The sequence below is a fragment of the Accipiter gentilis genome, chromosome 3 (assembly GCF_929443795.1).
Source record: "Accipiter gentilis chromosome 3, bAccGen1.1, whole genome shotgun sequence".
NCBI classification, from domain to species: domain Eukaryota; kingdom Metazoa; phylum Chordata; class Aves; order Accipitriformes; family Accipitridae; genus Astur; species Astur gentilis.
In genome coordinates, this window is record NC_064882.1 from 46,177,085 (window position 1) to 46,195,156 (window position 18,072).

At 47.0% G+C, this 18,072-nt stretch overlaps 1 protein-coding gene across 5 annotated transcripts in view; it reads right to left on the reverse strand.

The window, feature by feature from the left end:
- Window positions 1-3,378, reverse strand: part of SLC4A11 (solute carrier family 4 member 11) — a 93,519-nt gene extending 90,141 nt beyond the window's left edge. For 4 of the 5 annotated variants that reach the window (XM_049834902.1, XM_049834912.1, XM_049834949.1 and 1 more), the window contains exon 1: window positions 3,043-3,378. In XM_049834902.1, the coding sequence (XP_049690859.1) occupies window positions 3,043-3,268 (226 nt within the window). In that variant the 5' untranslated portion in view covers window positions 3,269-3,378. Of the gene's footprint in view, window positions 1-1,916; window positions 2,777-3,042 lie in introns of those variants that run through there. The other variant, XM_049834933.1, reaches the window with a different exon arrangement.
- Window positions 3,379-18,072: the final 14,694 nt, after the last annotated feature.

Sequence of the window (18,072 nt, forward strand, 5' to 3'; positions counted from 1 at the left end):
AAATAATCGCAGACTGACAATCCGTGATAGAGTGTTATTCATTAGGACACTGTTTATGGTTCGTCTACATGGCTTCCATGGCTACAGCAACAGGGATGATGTTTGCTAGCATTTTAGACAGATTACATGTATGCATTTTGTTTTCACTCAGCACTCCACTTTCCCCATGTGAAACATCAGTATGTAAAGCCTCGCAGACAGGCTGTTAGGATGTTTTAGCATTAATTAGAGAAAAACCAGAACAGGTAAGATCTCTCGTGCTCATCTCCCCATGCATATCTTGAAACTAAATTCAAACCCTGAAAGGTAGCACTCTGGTTAATGTAAATTGAATTCAAAAGGTATTCTCCATCCTTAAACACAACAGCACAGAGACATCCGGCACAGGCAATAGATATCATCACCAAGCAGCAAAGCCCATTGAAAAATACATCAAGTACTGCCTTACTTTAGTGAATTAAATAATTAAAGAGCTGGCAGAGCTGGTTTTCTAGATTTCCTGTCCAAATACATCGCCCAGCAACAGTAGTGCTTCAGTTTGGGGGTTTTTGGGGGTTTTTTTGAAGACCACAACTTACCTGCACTACTTCTTTAATAGAGATGCTGTTCCAACAGCCTCTGCTCCCCTCCCGGCTGCTCCCCCCCGAGCCACCACCACACTCGTGTTCCCAAATGCCGCTTCGCTCAGGTGGCCGAGGCAGCAATGGCTCGTGCTTTTTCAATGGCTCCAATATTAATCCATCCAGAGCATCTTTCTCCCTCACTTCCAATTGGCGAGTGGCGAATGGGTGGAGTGAGAGCGGGACCCATTAGCTCCCAGATGGATACTTGCAACCCAGTTCTCCCAACCGGAGCAGCGATGCCGGCGTGCCGCTAACTTCGCGCCTACGAAGCATCGCTCCGCATGCCGCCGCGGCCCCTCCGAAGCTGGGTTTTGGGTTGTCTCCTCCAGCCACCCAGATCTCCCTGCCTCTCGGAGCTATTTGCCTTTGGTAGCAAGGAGGAAAAATAGAAGAATTAAAGTGACCCTGCGCTTCGGAGCGGGAGGGTTTTGCTGGATGCTGTACGGAGAAAGCCTGTGTGCCTCCTTAAAAAAAAAAAAAAAAAAAAAAGAAAGCTTTGTGGCAGCCAGGCTTAACTGAAGTGAGAAGACACTGTACCTTACAGACAGAAGTACAGGGAAAGCAAGAGGATGTGAAGATGCAGGAAGAAGAGAGGGAGGGAAAAAAAGAAAACACCCTGCTGCTGAGAAGTAGATAACAAAATTTCTTAAAGATATAGCTGCTGTGCTCTGCGAGCACGGTGCCTGCCCGATTGCAGGGCTGAGCTCCGATGGGTTTTCCACGCCACCCAGCATGACAGTTCAGCAGCAGCGCAAGGGTTAACGTTGCACGCATGCAACAAGGAGCCTGCATAAGGGAATGAGAAACAGGGCAGCAAGTCTGTGTTCTAACAGCAAGTTGCAGAAAATAGAGCTGTAGAGACCTCACCTCATCCGAGGAGACTTATATCCAAGCCTGTCTGCCCAGCGCTCGACCACGCAGTGCCTAAAAAGCGTTGGAGGGAAGATGCCACATTCTGTCCCCCCCCTCCAGCCTATTCTACTTCTTCACTTTCCTTACAATTTCAGATTTTCATAACAATAAGCCAAGTCTCCCCCAGCTGGATATTTAAAGCCCAGAGGAATGATCTATGCTAGCCAAAAATTTAAAAAAAAAAAAAAGAAAAAGAAAAAACCCTAGCTCCCCAAAGCAACATTAATTCAGCCTTAGAAAAGGCAGAACCCTTAAAAAAAAGAAAAAAAGACAGAAACGAACAGCGAGTTATCCAAATGCTGGCAAGACTGGGTCACTCCCCTACAGTAACTCTGACAATTACCGTGACTTAAGTAAAAATTTCTCAGTGATCATATTTACCAGGAGGCAGCAAATGTTTCCCAGCGCAAAGCAAGGCAAGGCAGGGCACGGCTCGGGAAGAGGCATCACTTTTAGCAGAGGGCTTCAGTCAGAGCCACATACCCCCGTTCTCGGTCCCTGCTACAGACTTGTTTCCGCTGCATGAAACCACAGGCAATGCATGTTTTTAAACACCTCCTACGCATTTTTCTCTGCCGAGACTGCTCATCCAGTCTCCTCCATATTTTTTTTTTTTTTTTTTTTGCATGCCACCTGACGAGCTTTCCCAGGTACGGCGCATCGTATTCAGACTGTTAGGAAGATGCAAAGGAAGTATACCACGGTTCATAAAGTATCTGAGGATGGAAGAGAAGCTTAGAGGTCCTTGCTCCAGGCAGGACCACCTTCAAAGCTAAATCAGCCTGCTCAGGACCTCATGTCATCAAGCCCAATACCTTCCCCAAAAAAGTTGTACAGAAAGTCAAGACTGCTGTCCTCGGGATCAGCACTTACAGCAGAGCTCAGCTCCTGAACCAGCAGGATTTACTCAGATTCCCCATACAGATTCTTTGGGGTAAAGCAACGTGTAAAATTTTGAACCAAGCTGACACGTTTAAGGTACTTCCTTACAGCGAGACAAATCTGCAATATAGAGAATCTTCATACCTTCCCCTATACCCACACTTGATACCTTTAATAACAGTTTAAAGGACAGAGCTGACAGCATCACAACCCTAAAGGTGAAACGAGCCCGCCTAGCCTCCAGCAGGTATTTCAGGTTTCAAACACTGCCGGATTCATTTCAGCAAGCGAACGAGCTTATGAAACAAAAGACTGGCTAAGATCAGTTTCTATTTTTATTTTTTTTTTCCATGCTGAGGTTGTTTATCACCTCTCCCTGGCCAGCCTGCCTGGGTGCGAGGGTGTAGCAGGGACCTTGGTGGAGATGACGGCGGCCAAGCAAACACCACCAGGAGAGGTCCGAGAAGAAGGTGCATCAACACAACCACGCCAACGCATCCACCTGCGTTGCCTCCCTCTTCACCCACTATCTCCAAAGCCACCCCCCGAAATCTCGGGGGGCTTCTCTGCTACCCCATATACCACCCCTCTCCGGTCCCCAACCCTCTCGTCCCCGGTCACGCACCGTCCACTGGCCCGGTCCACCTCTGCGTCACCAAACGTTGCGGCCACGGGGCCAAATCCTGCGAAGAGCCAGCGCTTGCCCCGAACTGGCCATAAGGCGAGCGGAGAAAGGTGAGCCGGGGGTAACAAAAAGAAGCCGGCTCCATTAGGACAGAGAAGAGAGGAGAGCCAGGTACGAAGCAAACCGTGTCTCCCTTCACCTCCTTCAGCGGGTACTGTTGGGACATGCAGTCTCAGGAGCCTTCTCCCCGAGAAGTTTCTTTTTGGAGAAGAATTAGTGCAAAAAAAAAAAAATAAAGAAAAAGAAAAAGCTGTTCCAGCAGCCCCGCTGCTGCTGTCACAGCCCAGCAGAGCACACTGGAAAGGCTGCGTCTCCAGCCTGTATTTAAACGCCCCTCTCAGAAAGCAGAGATGCAGCACAGGAAGAGACAAATTCCAGCTCTGCGTCGGGCTGATAAGCCAGGTTTATAATATTCAAGAAGTATTGGCATTACTACAGTTCCTCCCCCCCCAACGAATATCTTGTGCAGTAGCTCGTTGTGCACAATAAGCAAAAAAAAAAAAAGCCCAATCCCTAAAAAAAAAATAAAAAAAAAAATCAGCCTGTTCCGGTGGGAACAGCCAACACGTTGAATAAAACAAACACACGCGTGTTAAACCCTGGGGACGCAATTAGGCTCAGAGCAGGGGGAAGAGGCGTTTAACTCCTGGAGAAGGAGATGGCAGCGGGTGAGAGGAAAAGGAGAATAAACCCGATGCCTGACCCTGTGCTCCGTGGGGTGCTTTTTCCCCAGAGGGGTGAGCCCAAATAACAGCTCCCACCTCTGCTGGGAGCCAGCACCTGCCCCAACACCAAAAGGGGAGGAAAGCCACTTCATCCTCAGCCCCCAGATTGCCCCGTTCTCCTAGTTTTCCACTCTTTATCCGCCCCCGTGAGTGGGGAGCACCCAGTAATAACTCACTCCATTGCCGTTGCTGTTCGAAACCCACCCGCAACATCTTGAAAGAAAAGTTGCCCAGCTCCAAGCACTGACCAGCTGCCGTCATGTCTCCACCAGCTTCAAATCGGAGTTTTTGCCCCTGCCACAGCCCACATTGTCACTAGTCTCCATCCATCCATCCCACCATGGTACGGCTGCAGGGATGGCCCCATTGAGCCCTTCTACTGCAGTTTGCATCAGGTCCTTCAAACTTCAGGAGCTGAAAAGCGCCCGTGGGGAAGAAAGTCCCTGCTCAACACAAGTATAAAGTCAGTGTTACCCACTCCCGTGGCTTGTATCAGGTTTTCATGCTTTTCTTCCCATCTTCTTGCTGTCTCTCAGCAGGGCATTTACGAGGAATGAAATCAGAGTCTATTCGCTCCGTGCCCTACCCAAATCACAGCCCCCATGGGTCCATCAGAGCTTGCAGACCCTTCTTCAATAACAGAGTTAGACTGAAGCCCTTGGTACTGCTTTTTCTTTTTTTAAATTGCAAGTCAGAGCCAGGGATGAATTTAGAAAGGGGAAATAGAAAAACCCATGAAGTTATAAGTGACAGCTAAGTGCTTTGATATCAAAGCCAGCACTGACAGATGCAGAAGCCTGCAGTGCTCTGCTCCAGGACAGCATGTCACCATGCTCTGCAGAAAGGCTTTATGGGGAGCTTATGCTAGATCATATTTAGAAAGTTATATTACATTAAAGAAAAAAAAAAAAGAAGAGTTTTACAGTTTCACCAGGTCCCAGCACAAACTCCTGAAGGAGCTGCTTTGCAGACTTCACAATCGCAAAACACTGCTCCGACTCAAATTAACACAAACTTCAAGGAATTGCCTCAGCATTCCCAGTTTTTAACCTCACTGCGCCGCATCCTTCACAGCGGACTCCTTAACCCCCTTCGGCAGCCACGGCACCACACCACGCCTCAGCTACTGCTAGCGGCAAAGGTAGCGTGGATTTAACATATGCTGGATATCTGCTGGGGTGCCTGGCAGTAATTTGCATATTTTGAGGGTAGATGACAGTTTCATGATGATGAGTCATTACAGTGTCCCAGAGTTGTTTACTCCCAGAGAAATCCTACATAGGGAAACGGGACTTTTCTAGAAGTGGGTTTGCATTAGGCAGAGGTAACTCAGTTGCCACCCAAACTACAGCAATAGAAAGCTTTGGGATAGCAATCCCTGTGGCTTCCCAGAGACACCTAGATCGCAGCATCAGAATTACTCACTAAAAAGAGCAGCTTTCCCCCCAGGTGACGTGATTTCGCATGTGTCTTTAGGCATACAGTACATATGCGGCGCATCGCTGCGGTTCCGCAGGGACGAGGTTTGAGTTTTTAGTCTTACAGAGGCAAATAAAACGGCACCAGGCTAACTGTGGACTAAAAAAACCCAACTTTGCAGCTAACCTCAAGCTCCCTTCTGCAAGAAATATCACATTTTTCACTGACACTTTAAGACAATATAGCAAGCTTCCATTTCGAAGCCTTGTGCTTTTCAAACCAGGACATCTTTTTTCCCCCCACATTGACTCAACATAAAAACAAAGCTTGCTGTCACAACTGTTTACAGCCTTAAATGATTTACTATAGCTTTACTAGAAGTCAAGGCACTACGAGTTCACATACAGATATCTTATACCACTGGGGGAGTCAAGCAAGTGCTCCACTTAAAAGCCCAACTTGTATTTTTAGCTGCCTTCATTTAAACAAGCTGAAGCATTCCAATTGCCAAGGAACAACATGAGAGCCGGAGAGAAACTTCCTCTGCGGTACATAATTCTTACAGAGTGGTAACTGTATAAAAGCCACAGATATTTCAAAACTAGAGGGCTCCGACGGAGATGGATTAGCCAACACATCTCGATTATAGCAGGGAAACGGCGACGCGCGGCTCACGGGGTGGTTGCAATGACCGAGGTCGCAGCGTAGACAGAACTCAAGAGTTGCATCACCGTTTCCTTCCAGCCTCCAAAAAGAAAAAAAAAAAGCCACAAAACCAACAACAGCAACCCAGGTGAGAAAGCTGAAATACCACTGGATTTATCCAGCCCTGGGTCAAGCAGTTTATCCCACGCTTCAGCGTTTGAGGGGCAATAACTCCTCAAGGGAGGGCCAAGGCTATGTTCACACCTAGAAATAACCCACACGAGAAGTCCTGCAAACATCGCACACTGCAACAACTTGGGGGAAAAAAACCGTTTTATGTTCCCAATAGATTGTTGACATGCATATTGCTGACGGACAGCCAGTCTGCACCATCAGGTCTCAAGAAGAATGTCAGTCCTGGACGTGAAAACCAGCAACTTTGAGGAAGAACATCAGATCTGAAGCAAACTTTAATTAAACCGAGAGGAGGGGGATAAAAAAAACCAAGGGCACAATCCTCCTCAAGAAGAGATCCTCAGGAGTTTGAGGACCAACCTCCCGCTCGCTGTTTTGCAGGCAGCAAAGCTGTTGTGCCACCTACAGTTGCTTTTATTCCAGAACAAAAACTTTCCTACGCTAACCCAAGTCCCTGTCATTTAATTTAGTGTCAAAACCAGCGCTAACGCAGCCATGCTGATTAAGGAAGTGCTTCCTTTGGTAAGGCGGGGGGGGGAAGAGCTTCAGAAAAAAAACCAAAACACTTTTAAAGTTTAGGGTAAATCACAAAATACATTTAAACCCATCCTCTCCCCGCCTTGCGAAACAACCCGCATCGCGGGGGTTTTTGCCAACGCACACCCCTGCCCAAGCCCTTTACACTAGTTCAGCTTGAGCCATATAGTTTCATTTTTTATTTTTTATTTTTTTCCTCCTTTTTATTGCAGCTTTTACACCATTATCAACATGAAGTCAGGCAACCGCATCCGCAAGCAAAGCGCCGGAGCGGAGCTAACCACCACCTCTTGCCCTCCTCCCTTAATTAGGTAGAAACGATAATTAGGTCTAAACAACTACCAGAAGGGAGGTGTAAGGGAGAAAACCACCCCCCAGAACAAGCAGCCACGAAGCTGCCATCGCTCCTTCATCCCCTGCTACTTCTTCCACGCCGCATCTGCGCTCCCTGGGCTGAAACATCCCACTGCTTCCCAAGGAGTCCGAGATTTTTTTTTTTTTGGGGGGGGGGTCACCACCTCCCCGCAGACACTCACAAAACCCCTTGAGCAATGATGCAAACCCAAAGATTTCCCAGATTGCTGCACCCCCACCCATCCCCCCCACCCAAAGAAGGGAAAGCAGAATACATCCTCATCCCCCCTCCAGACCACCTTCCTCTTCCTCACATCCCATCGCCAACCCCGACCCCTCTTCTCCTGCAAAAAGGCAAAGCTGAGACCCCGCAAAGTACCGACAAAACTCATCACACTTGTGCCCCCCCACCCCCGGGCTCTGCCAGCTTTGCCTCTCACCACATGGCTGGAGGTGAAACACCCGTCTCGCTGCCATGGCTGCCTCGGTTTTTCCTCTCATCCCGTCTTCATTTCGACACTTTTCGGGCTTTCTTGTGGTTTCGAGGGGTTTCTATTGATTTATTTCTTTTCCTCGCCCCCCCCCCCCCATCCAAAAAAAAAAAACCCAAACAAAACCCAAACCCCAAAAACCCCCACCACACCAAAAAGAAAACCACAAAACCTAAACAGGAGAGACAGCTCAGCTAAAAAAAAAATCTATATAAATAAATAAACCCAACTCGCCGTGCAGGAGTGCGGGCTGGGAGGGAAGGGACGGAGCGGTGTCACACCCCCGCCCGGGTCCTAGCGCCCTCCCCGCAGCCCCTGCCCAGCGCACCTATATTGAGGCTCGTCGCTTCAATTAAAAAAAAAAAAAAAGTCTGTTTTTACTTTTGTAGGGATGCCAGGCTACTAGAAGCACTGGCAGGTGAGATGATGCTACTAACTTTAGAGCTGGGAAAAAGCATTGAGCTGACAAGTCTTGCTTCTCCCATGAAGCGTGTTGATGAACGCCACAGGGTCCCATCATCCGGACTGGTTTTCTCTGCCCCTTCGGAACTTCCTCTGAAATAACCTGGCACAGACACGTCTGAGTCAAAAGCAGCCAGCCGGGACTCAGAAGAAATCCCCCAGGCACAGCACACTGACGTACCTCGAGTTTCTTTACTAAATCAAGCAGCAACAACAACCAAGTTTTTAAAAGCAGGTGCAGAGTGATGCTCCCCAACCTGCAGCTTTTCCTTTAAGAAAAAACAGGCACATTTCTCAAGTTCCTACAAACATTGCCCCTTTTTTTTGTTTGGTGAGGTTTCCCCAGCTGCTGCTACCTTGTTTGCTCACAACCTGAGCAAGCTTTGGTGGTTTTTTTGCTTCCCTGCTCAAATCACTCTCCCCAGACCGAGGTAGGTACCGACACCAGGAGCACTGAACATAAAGCAGTTGGGGAAGTGATGAATGAAGCTTAACGCTCCTCTGCTGAAATAAAACAAGGTAGCAATTAGAGCCTGGCAAGAGGATATTTGCATTTTTCTCCAGTGTGTATGCAGTGTCATATTAGGATAAACACCTATACTACCATAAAGGCTGGACTTGGACTGCTTTGTTTCTCCATTTCCCCATCCTTCATTCCTCTAGAAGGTTCTGAGCTGATCCAGCTGCAGAAAGCAGTTTGGGAAATTGGGAAGTTAGAGGTAAAGGGGGTCTAAAGAAGTCTTAAAGACATCTTAGCTTTTGATTGCTACAGATCTTGGCCACAAGGCAGCATATCCATTGTGAACCTTCTCCATCCTCTAAATTGGCAAACCACATCCAGAAAAACACACCTAGAAAACCATTTGACACCATTCCAGCTGGAGGTGGGAAATCCCCTGCCAAGACTTGAAGGCTTAAACTGCTGTATAGATCCAGCAAGTGCTGGAGAAAAGAGCATTCATCCTTATTTAGCGCCTAAATTAATTTCAAGGAATCAACTCATTTTCCAGTTCCAAATGCTAAGCACCATCTCCTTCAGCTCAAAAGAGAAACCCATTTCCACCCAAAAATCATTACGGGAAGAGTGGGGAGATCTGGTTTTAATCTGATTGCGCTGCCTTGGAAGATGCATACATTGCAGAAGTTAATACTTGTTGTAATGGTTTAAACTGCACACATTTAATACAACGGCTAACTCCTTGCACAAGTTGAACGCGTGGCATCCAGTTACATGAGACGATGGGAGCCCAGTCTCTCACGTGCCGACCTTGCCAGCTCCTCCTGAAAGAAGTGGACTATGGGAATACATGCAAGAGCGTGCAAGGACAGCTTTGCAAGACTGTATTTCATACAAGTCTCCTGCAAGGGTTTGTAGGATTCCTTCAGGACCGACATCGTGTGGGCACACAGCTAATGGTGGAACACCGGGCCCCATATTAATTTCCTTTTATGCATCAAAGCAAACTACGATGATGAAGAAATACTATAGCAGGAGGTCTCCCTTGCTAGAAATATTAGCCCAACTACCAGTATAGCTTTCAGGAAGGTATCAGCTTCTCTGATACGATGCCAGGCACCAGAGAAGATATCACCTTCTGTCTGGCGCTATCTGGTCTATCCCAGTGTCTCCAGAGCTGCTCTTTGCAGTCTCCACTGGCTCAGCTAAGCACAGCCACCCAGAGGGAGCTGGATCCAAGAAGCAGGAGTTACCCCCTACCCAAAGCCCTTCAGCTTCTGAGGACCCTCATCTGAGTATTCCCCTCCAGCAGGTTACTAACTTTATGCACAAAGACAACTTCCCTTCATGGCAGATGTTCATTAACCTCTCTTCGCAAGTTATTTCATATCGACCACCCGACTGGCATTAAGTAGCTCTTTGTACCTGGGCTGGTTTGTGGCTTGAAACCAGCGGGAAGTAGATTTTTGCTTGCCTTCACATCCAGATCATACGGGACCCGATTGCCTGGTCCAGCAGGATCAGCGATGTACCTGAGCAGAAGATACTTGGGTTTCCTCCAAGCCAGGAACAGATACCAGGTATATTTGCTTTTTAGTAGGACGCTTCTGCCAAGATCGTGATTTTTCAGGTGGGCTAGCATTGGAGACTGCAAGAGTTTGGAGCCCAGAAAAAAACACTAGGTGGACCCAAGCATTGCAGAGAAACTCTTCTCCAGTATTCATGCATGAAATACTGCTGGGATTCCCATGCCTGTGACACAGCCAAGACTTTAAACAAAAGCAAAGTTATTCATGAGATAAAAAAAATAAAAAAATGAAGTACTACCATACCTGCAGTCAATTTTATTCTGTTTTCATCGCGCCCTGAACTCCTTAAACCCCCCCTGCCTCCTGCTGCTTTGACTGCAACTCAAGTGAAACATCAGTTTGCTTCCCTAATGCAGCTCCTGGTGCACAGCCTGCTTTGTGCTAGCAGCTGTAGGAAGCCCTCTCTGTTTGCAGGACAGTGCAATAAATGCTGCAGCACAGCAGAGGGAGCAGTGTCCTGCTGGGAACCCCCCCTCCCGGGGGATGAACCGCCAGATAACAGCTTCTTTTTTTTTTTTTTTTTTGGTCATTTGGAAGGGGTTTAACTGTTTACTCCCCCCACCATTTGCTTCAGTGGTCTTTGGTCTTATCCCTGAAGTGGAATCCCACAGGTCTCAACCACAGCACTAAGGATCCCATTTCAAGACATGCATTAGAAGTTGCTCTTCAGAGACCCAGGTTAGTTTGGGGCACCAGATTTGCTTTTACAAATCAAGTAAATTCAGTATTTGAGACCAAGGTATAACTGGTGAGCTTGCAATTTGAGCAGCTACAGCCTGCAGATTGAGACACTGGGGCGAGTTTAGCAACGGTCCCCTTTTTTTTGTGCCTGTACTCCAGCCCACAGCAAACACACAAATAAGTAGTAGAACAGTATCAGTCCAGCCAGATGCAAGGGAGTTACCCTTTAAGAGTCAATCTTTTCGGGTTGCCCTCCACCCAAGAAACTCATCCAAATAAGAGACAAGACCGCAGAAACAGTCACAAAACAACTCCAAGAAAAGGCACAACGGTCCCTTTAGCACAAGGGGGGGGGGGGGGTCAGGGGTGTTTAAGAGCAGCAGCAGGAGGAGCTGACCCAGAAGCCTGATGCTTTAAGGCAAAGACAACATTCTGCTTCTCATTGATCATGTTCACAACTAAGAAGGGGAGAGCTGGCCCTGTCTGACCAAAGGAGAGATTAGTTATATTTGATTAAGAGGCACATAAATACTCATTCCTTTGTCTCCCTCCTGTAGACTTTTTTTTTAAACCTACAGCTTCCCAGAGTTCCTCAAGCACTGCTGGCTCTCTCCTGCGGCTGCTTGGAGCTATGCAGGGCCAGCAAGGACCGGGGCTGGTGCTCAGACCAAGGGCTGCTGGGCAGGTTGGAGTCCTTTAGGTGCAGATTGCACCCAGATGGTGATTTTATCCCAGCATTAGTAGGAGTTGGGGAAAGCAAGCACTCTCTCTGGTGTGCTCTGCCAGAGCTAGAGACAGAAACTCCCTGGCAAAAGTCACGCCAGCGTGCAGGTTTTATTAGGCTAGGACCACGCAGCCAACTTGTGCAAAAGCTAAAAGACCTTCCAGACACGATGCCCGAGGGTGAAGATCCCACCTGCCAGCAGAGCAGGAGCCAGCACGGCTGGACACCTGTAATACTAAGCTGTGGTTCGTGTGATGGACAGCAACGCTGCCCAGACTTTTGTCTCCTGACCACGTTGGTTAGAAGGGAATGAATGAACCCTGTTCTCCTTGTCTGGGGCCCTAAGGGCCAAAACATTAACCAGAGACTAATTGGCCATCCCTGGAAGCTGCCTAGACCACAGGGTGAGAAAGCCATACCCTTCCCATGTGTCCAGGAACAGGAGGTGCTCAGGCTTTCCCCTCAGTAGGGACATTAAAAGAGTTGCTCCTCATCCAGCCATCTATTTTCACCATTTTCAGACATTTCACAAGTAACATTTGAGATCAGGCAGTCCAAGACTGGCCAAACTCACAACTTACTAGACCAGTGGTGTCACGACACACCAAGACATGACTTGGTCAGACTTGGGTCCCTGCTAGCTGGCTTATCTTGGAAACAAAGGGAGTAAGAGGAACATTTGGTGGTCTGCTAAAAACTTCAGTTGCAGAAGATCTGTCCAGAGGTCTCTCCAGGCTGCAATCAGCGAGCTGTAAGTTTGGCACGGACTTTTGGCCACTGAAAGCTTCCACGAGACAGCGCAGCCCCACGTACGCGCCTTGGCTGACCGATTTAAAGCAGCCTGTGCAGTACAGCCCATCCCAGGGTCTCCCAGGATCCCCACAAGGTAGGTGTGGAAAGCAGGAGAGAGGGATTTCCCCAGGGAAGTGCTAACACAAAGCCTAATCTAAATCTGACCCACACCTTGGAGTCCTACAGCACACCAAACACCTTCTTAAGCTTTTCCACTTGTAGGAAAGGAGAGGTGCATCACACCTGAATAGGGTAGGGGAGCTGGAGAGAGAGAAGGAGATGATGTGGAGAGAGCAAATCGAGAGGAGCAATAGCACATGGACTTCATCGCCCTTACAGCTACGCTCTGTCCTCAGGCTCCTGAGCACATTCCACCCAAGGGCAGGATTTGAACCAGAGTTTGAAGGAGTGTTGCTCACGGTTATTTTGGTATAAAGGAAAAGGTTACTTCTAAGAGAGCATGGTATGGACATGCATCTCCCAAAAAGATGGATTAAACTCCAGCCTGCCACTTTAACACACGAGTGTCAGTTTACCTTTCTGCAACAATTAAACAGAGGACATCTCCATGGAGCCCGTCAAAGCATGGCTCCATTTCATGGCTCATTAACAGCAGGACACAGTGTCTCCACCTGTATCGTTGCTCCCTGGACCCTGTAGCAGCAGCCGACCAAAGACCAGAGAGCCCAGGCTCCATCTCCCTCCTGCCAGCACGTGCCTGAGACCCAACACATCTCATCGTTACAGGACACGGCACACACCGGTACGGCAGGACTGCCGAGACCCAGCCGTGCCACTGAAGTCACCTAAGAGGTGACATTCAGCAAACCACGGTTTTCCATCGCTTTCATTTCTGTATGGGTAAGATCATGGGAAAAGCCTATCCTTAAATGCTGTTACAGCTGTACAAAGACTCCTGCCAGCCTAATGAGTAGGTCTCAGGTAGAGATAAACACACAATAGATTTGCACCGAGCCACAGCTATATAGCTGACTTCAGCCTTAGTTTAGCCTCAGAGCATTAAGAGATTGTTGATTCCAGTAGAGAACACGCATCCCAGCCTTTTTTTGTGCAAGAGTACAATTTAAAAGAAAAACCTCGGTAACTAGTCCAGCCGCTGGCAACCCAGCCCCTCTTCTGCAGTTAGCAGCGACTCAAACAATGCGAATATTTTCACTGCTGCTGGAGGCAGCGTGCTGGCGATAAGGAGTTTAGCATGGCATTTATTTATTTTCAGAATGCTAATGGATTTAGAAATAAGTGATGGTCCTTACCCAAGACTCAGCTGAACGTGCTCAAAGAACAGACTGGAGCAGCAGATCCAGATGATGTCATGTAATAGAGCAATAAAGAATTACACAACTGAAGGCAACAGATAAAAACAGGAACTCTCAGCAACATCTAAAGATGTAATAAGGAATAACCTTAAATCTTAGCTATGCGTACTTACAAAGCCCCTTGCCTAACACATCCAGTTAGATCACACAACATCCGTGGAGATAAATATTTACCTGAAACCTTCATGACCAAGAAGAGGAGGGCACCAGGCAGCAGTGCAGTTTCATACCGAGCAAAAACACACAGGAAGCAGCAGAGGTGAAAACAAGCCTAACGAAGACCGACATTTTCCAGGCAAAGAGTAGTTTTTAACAGACTCCGCAGCAGGTTCATGAGAACTTGCAGCACAGAGAAGCTGGTAGTCGGGAGCAACTCTTAACAGTTTCCAGACAAGCTAACCCCCCCACACTTCTAACACAAAAAGGGATCATATTCTGGGATGCGCTTGTAAAGATTCTTCACACTTTGGGATGATGACTTTCATCTTGCTGAGCAGATAAAATTGCTGGCAGCAAATACGCAAGAACAGAAAAAAGCCCCTCAAGTTCCACGACAAGCTTCAAAGCCCATAGTGGTTTATTCACTGCTAAAACGGATTCACAGTTTGCTATGCTTGTTTAACTTGGAGTTGCATGAAAAGCCTCTTGCTTTTCTCTCCTTGAAGTGCCACCCTCCCCCAGCGATGGGACGGTAGGGTACAAGTAGCAGGGGTGCGCTGGTTTTCCACGTTAAGTGATTACTATTAGACACCTCTAGCTTTGATGCTGCAGACCGGGATCAGAACTGGATATTTGGTAAGAAGATGCAATAGAAGAGGCATTTCAAGAAACCTGTCAAATCCCAGTAGCTGGCAAAGAGTTGGAGTTGAGTTTGAGAAATGCAGCATCCCTGTTCAGGTCCTCTTAGAGAAGAGGCATTGCTATCCTCTGTGGATTCACCCAGAGCAGACGGTCTCCACGTACCCATGGGTTATCACATCTGCTCAGGTTCGAGTGCCCATCACTTTAAAACAACATCAATTTTAAGGAGGTACCTGCCTTTGAAATGAGTAGAGTGACAGTAAAAGCTAATGCAACAGCACAAAAGTGGAACAACACTTCGGACTCTGCTCATCTGTTAGGAAGGGAATGCTGATACCAATACCTGGTCCCTCCAGGGACTGGAGACCCTCTTGGCCAGCCAGAGACAGAAATTTATGGTGAGCTGAAGGCCCCACCAGCAACAAAGGTATGTTACAACTAAGCATGGAAATAGATGCTCAGATTAAGCCAAGCAACGCTTCACGGCTTCGCCTCCCCACTGGTAGCACAAACACAACTTCCAGTCTGCAGTAAGGCAGCAACAAGGGGATCCATTTTCTCACTTCTAAGTAAAAGCCCATAGTAGCTAGCAGTGTGCCTCAGTGGTACAGAAAGGACAAAACCCTTTTAAGCGCTGTTTCAGTTTGGTTGGGGGCATCAAGGGACACATGTAGACCTGCCTAGCTTGCAGTCCCCTACCCCTACTAGGGAATGGAAGGACACATCTAAGGAGGTGTTAGCCACCTTCACCACTTTCCTTGGTAAGAAAAGCTCTAGCACAGAGCAGCCAGGCAGCATTTACCTCAAAAAAAAAAACCAAACCCAAATCACTCAAGTTTCATAATTCAAAAAGATTTCCATCCTATTCCAGGCCTACAGATATGGGATAGAAGTTTTCCCATTTACGAGTAAGCCTTTCAGGGCTAATTAGAGCATGAAAAACAGTAGCTGGGTATGCGCACACTGAAGCACAGACCATTTAAATAGTGCTCTCGTTAATCAAAAACTTAATCAGCTGCTTGATGATAAGTGGCATAATAGACTGCAGGAGCCACTGCCTGAAGATACAGCCACAGTTTTGCCTCATTTCCACACGCAGGTAGGTGATGTGGTTGCAGAAGGACCATCACCTAGCATGGTTTAGGACACTGGTACGCAGACCTCGCCATCACTCCAACCTAAACACTAGTAGCACCTTTCAACAGCAAATTCAAGATTTTGTAATCCACCTCCTAGACAGTGAGAGTTCCTCTCCCTACTGCCATTACATTAAACAAAACCAAGCTCTTTTGATGTTAAAAACCCAGCTGACTCAAATATGCATGCTATTAGATAACACTTGTTCTTAAAACTAGTTTGGACCAGTAGCATTCCCACCACCTAAAGAACAGGATAAATAAAGCCCTTGATGCTATTATGAAGCAGCTCAGTATACATATAATTATATTTTTGCATTAAATGCCATAGACTATCGATGCCATCAGGGACTTATCTACTCCCTCTGTGAATAGTGACAAAGCATAAGGCCAAGCAGGAAAGAGTCTGAAAGCATTACAAATAGCCATCTTTCTTGTTTAAGCCCACACTTGCATTTCTCTTCTGTTGCTTAACACAAGTAGTTGTGCTGTGAAGCTGTATTTTAAGCATAGGTGGCATTAACTCAAAGCTCAGGGCCTTCCTTCTTGACCTTGCATTTCAGTCCACCATCCCACTGCAAGCTATGTGTTGAACCAGCCAGTTTTCACTCAACCCAGGCTTTCCTAACTGTTAAGCCGTAGCCTTCTTGCCAGCAAGGCCAAGAGACCTTCTGCAGGAGCTCAGAGGGTCTGCAAACAGCTCTACCTAGCTGAGGCTGGGGCATAAACATCTGCACCTTCTCCACCACCAAGCGTCACCTCACTGGTTGCGTGGTTTGGGTTTTTTTCCCCCTCCTCCCTCTTTAACACCACCCCCCCCATCTTCCATGGGAGGGAAGAAAGGATAAACAGTTGGACAAGCCATTCTTGAGATAGAACTGAATACTTTCAGTTGGAAGGGACCTACTATGATCATCTCGTCCAACTGTGAGATGATTCAATCTGCTTTCTACAACCCTTTGTAAAAAGGGATAAACTGTTTCAGAGTGATCTGGAGGCTTGTAGCTTTCTTTTCAGTCTTTGCAAGACAGAAAGGGAAACTCCTAAGCATTTGGTACCCAAGTAACAAGCTTGAAATCACCTGCCAGTCTACAAAGGAGAAACTGTTCCATGAAAACTTCCAGGTAGACTGCAAGATTTTGCCATGTTTTACAGCTCCTGTTTTGTGGCTTACGTTTGTCCCGTCCATATCCATAATCAAGCAGCTTAGCATTAACAGTCAGCACTTTAATAATTTGGCTCTGTTGCTCATCATGGAGCACTAGGCAGATAGGTTTAAAGCCTGCAGTTGGAATCACTCACTCCAAGGTTGTTGGTAGAGCTAAACAGGATCCTGAGAGTGAACAATAAAATGATTACAGTTTCTTAGAAACGTGACCTGTGAGGAAAGTCATTGTGGACAGGCTTGGAGACAGAGGAACTGGAAAAGGAACAGAACAAAACCAAGCAAGGTAGTTTTGGCTCGCTAGCAGGAAAGTTTTCAACTATTAAGCCAGTTAGACTGCAGTCTAGTCATCCTCTCCCAGAAGACTATTATTCCTGCACAAACTGGAAAACCCCAAAGGTTGCTGTATAGCAAACAAGGGGGTTTTTGGTGTTTGTTTTTGTTTTTTTTAATAGCAGAAAATTGGAAGAAAAACAAGTGTTTCTTATCTCCGAATTCAGTGTCTTAACATCAGTCCTGTGCCAGAAGAATATAAAATTACTTCTTTGTTACAGGAAAGATCCCTACATGGAAAGGGACACAAGATATTCAGTGTAGGATTCCTTTCTGAAGCCTTGCCGCTGCGTACAAGTATATAGTTGTGTTCAGATGCAGACACCTCAAGACACCTGCAAGCTCTCTGGTAAGAGATTTTCTTACCTAGACAAGAGTTCATAACCCATCCAGAGAGTTTCAACTCATACAGATGTGAATGAGCACACTCGGCCTCAGTGCACAACACAAACCCACAGAGTCCAGCCAAGCTTGAAAGCTTCAACCTAAAGTCTCTGAGACTTCATCACTTAATTTTGGGTGGGTTTTTTTTTTTTAGATAGACCATCCATACTCTCCTTTCCACATTCTTCACTTGATGCTGCCAAATTATATGAAATGTCTTAAAGTATTGTTGCTAGTAGAGCTATTACCCCAACAATGAGCAGAAACAAGTTCTATACACCCAACTGACAAAAAACCAAGCCTTATTTACCAGTTTGAGCACTGCATTCAGAATTGCTCACCATGACAGACTTGTGTGTGCCAAGCTGCAGATCCTGTTCTACAGACAGCTGCAATTACAACACCTACCCCCTGTCCTTCACTTGTAGATTTATTTTTTGGGGGAGGGGTGGAGGGGGGGGTTCCTAGCTGAAGATAACAAGTAGACTTCAAAGAGCCACCTACAGAAGTGCTGGCACACCAGCATCCATTCAGATGGCTTCCTCTCACAGACAGACTGGCTCCTGGCTAGGAATCCTGAGAAAAGTAGGTGGAAGAGACCAAAATTAAAGCTGAGAGTAACTTAACAGGAATCTCCTTCTCTAGGAAGTTCCCACACACCCTGCCCTTTTACCAGCCTTCCAGTGAGCAAGAAGGTCCTGAAGACCTAGGACATGGCAAGTGATTACACCCAAAGACAGAGT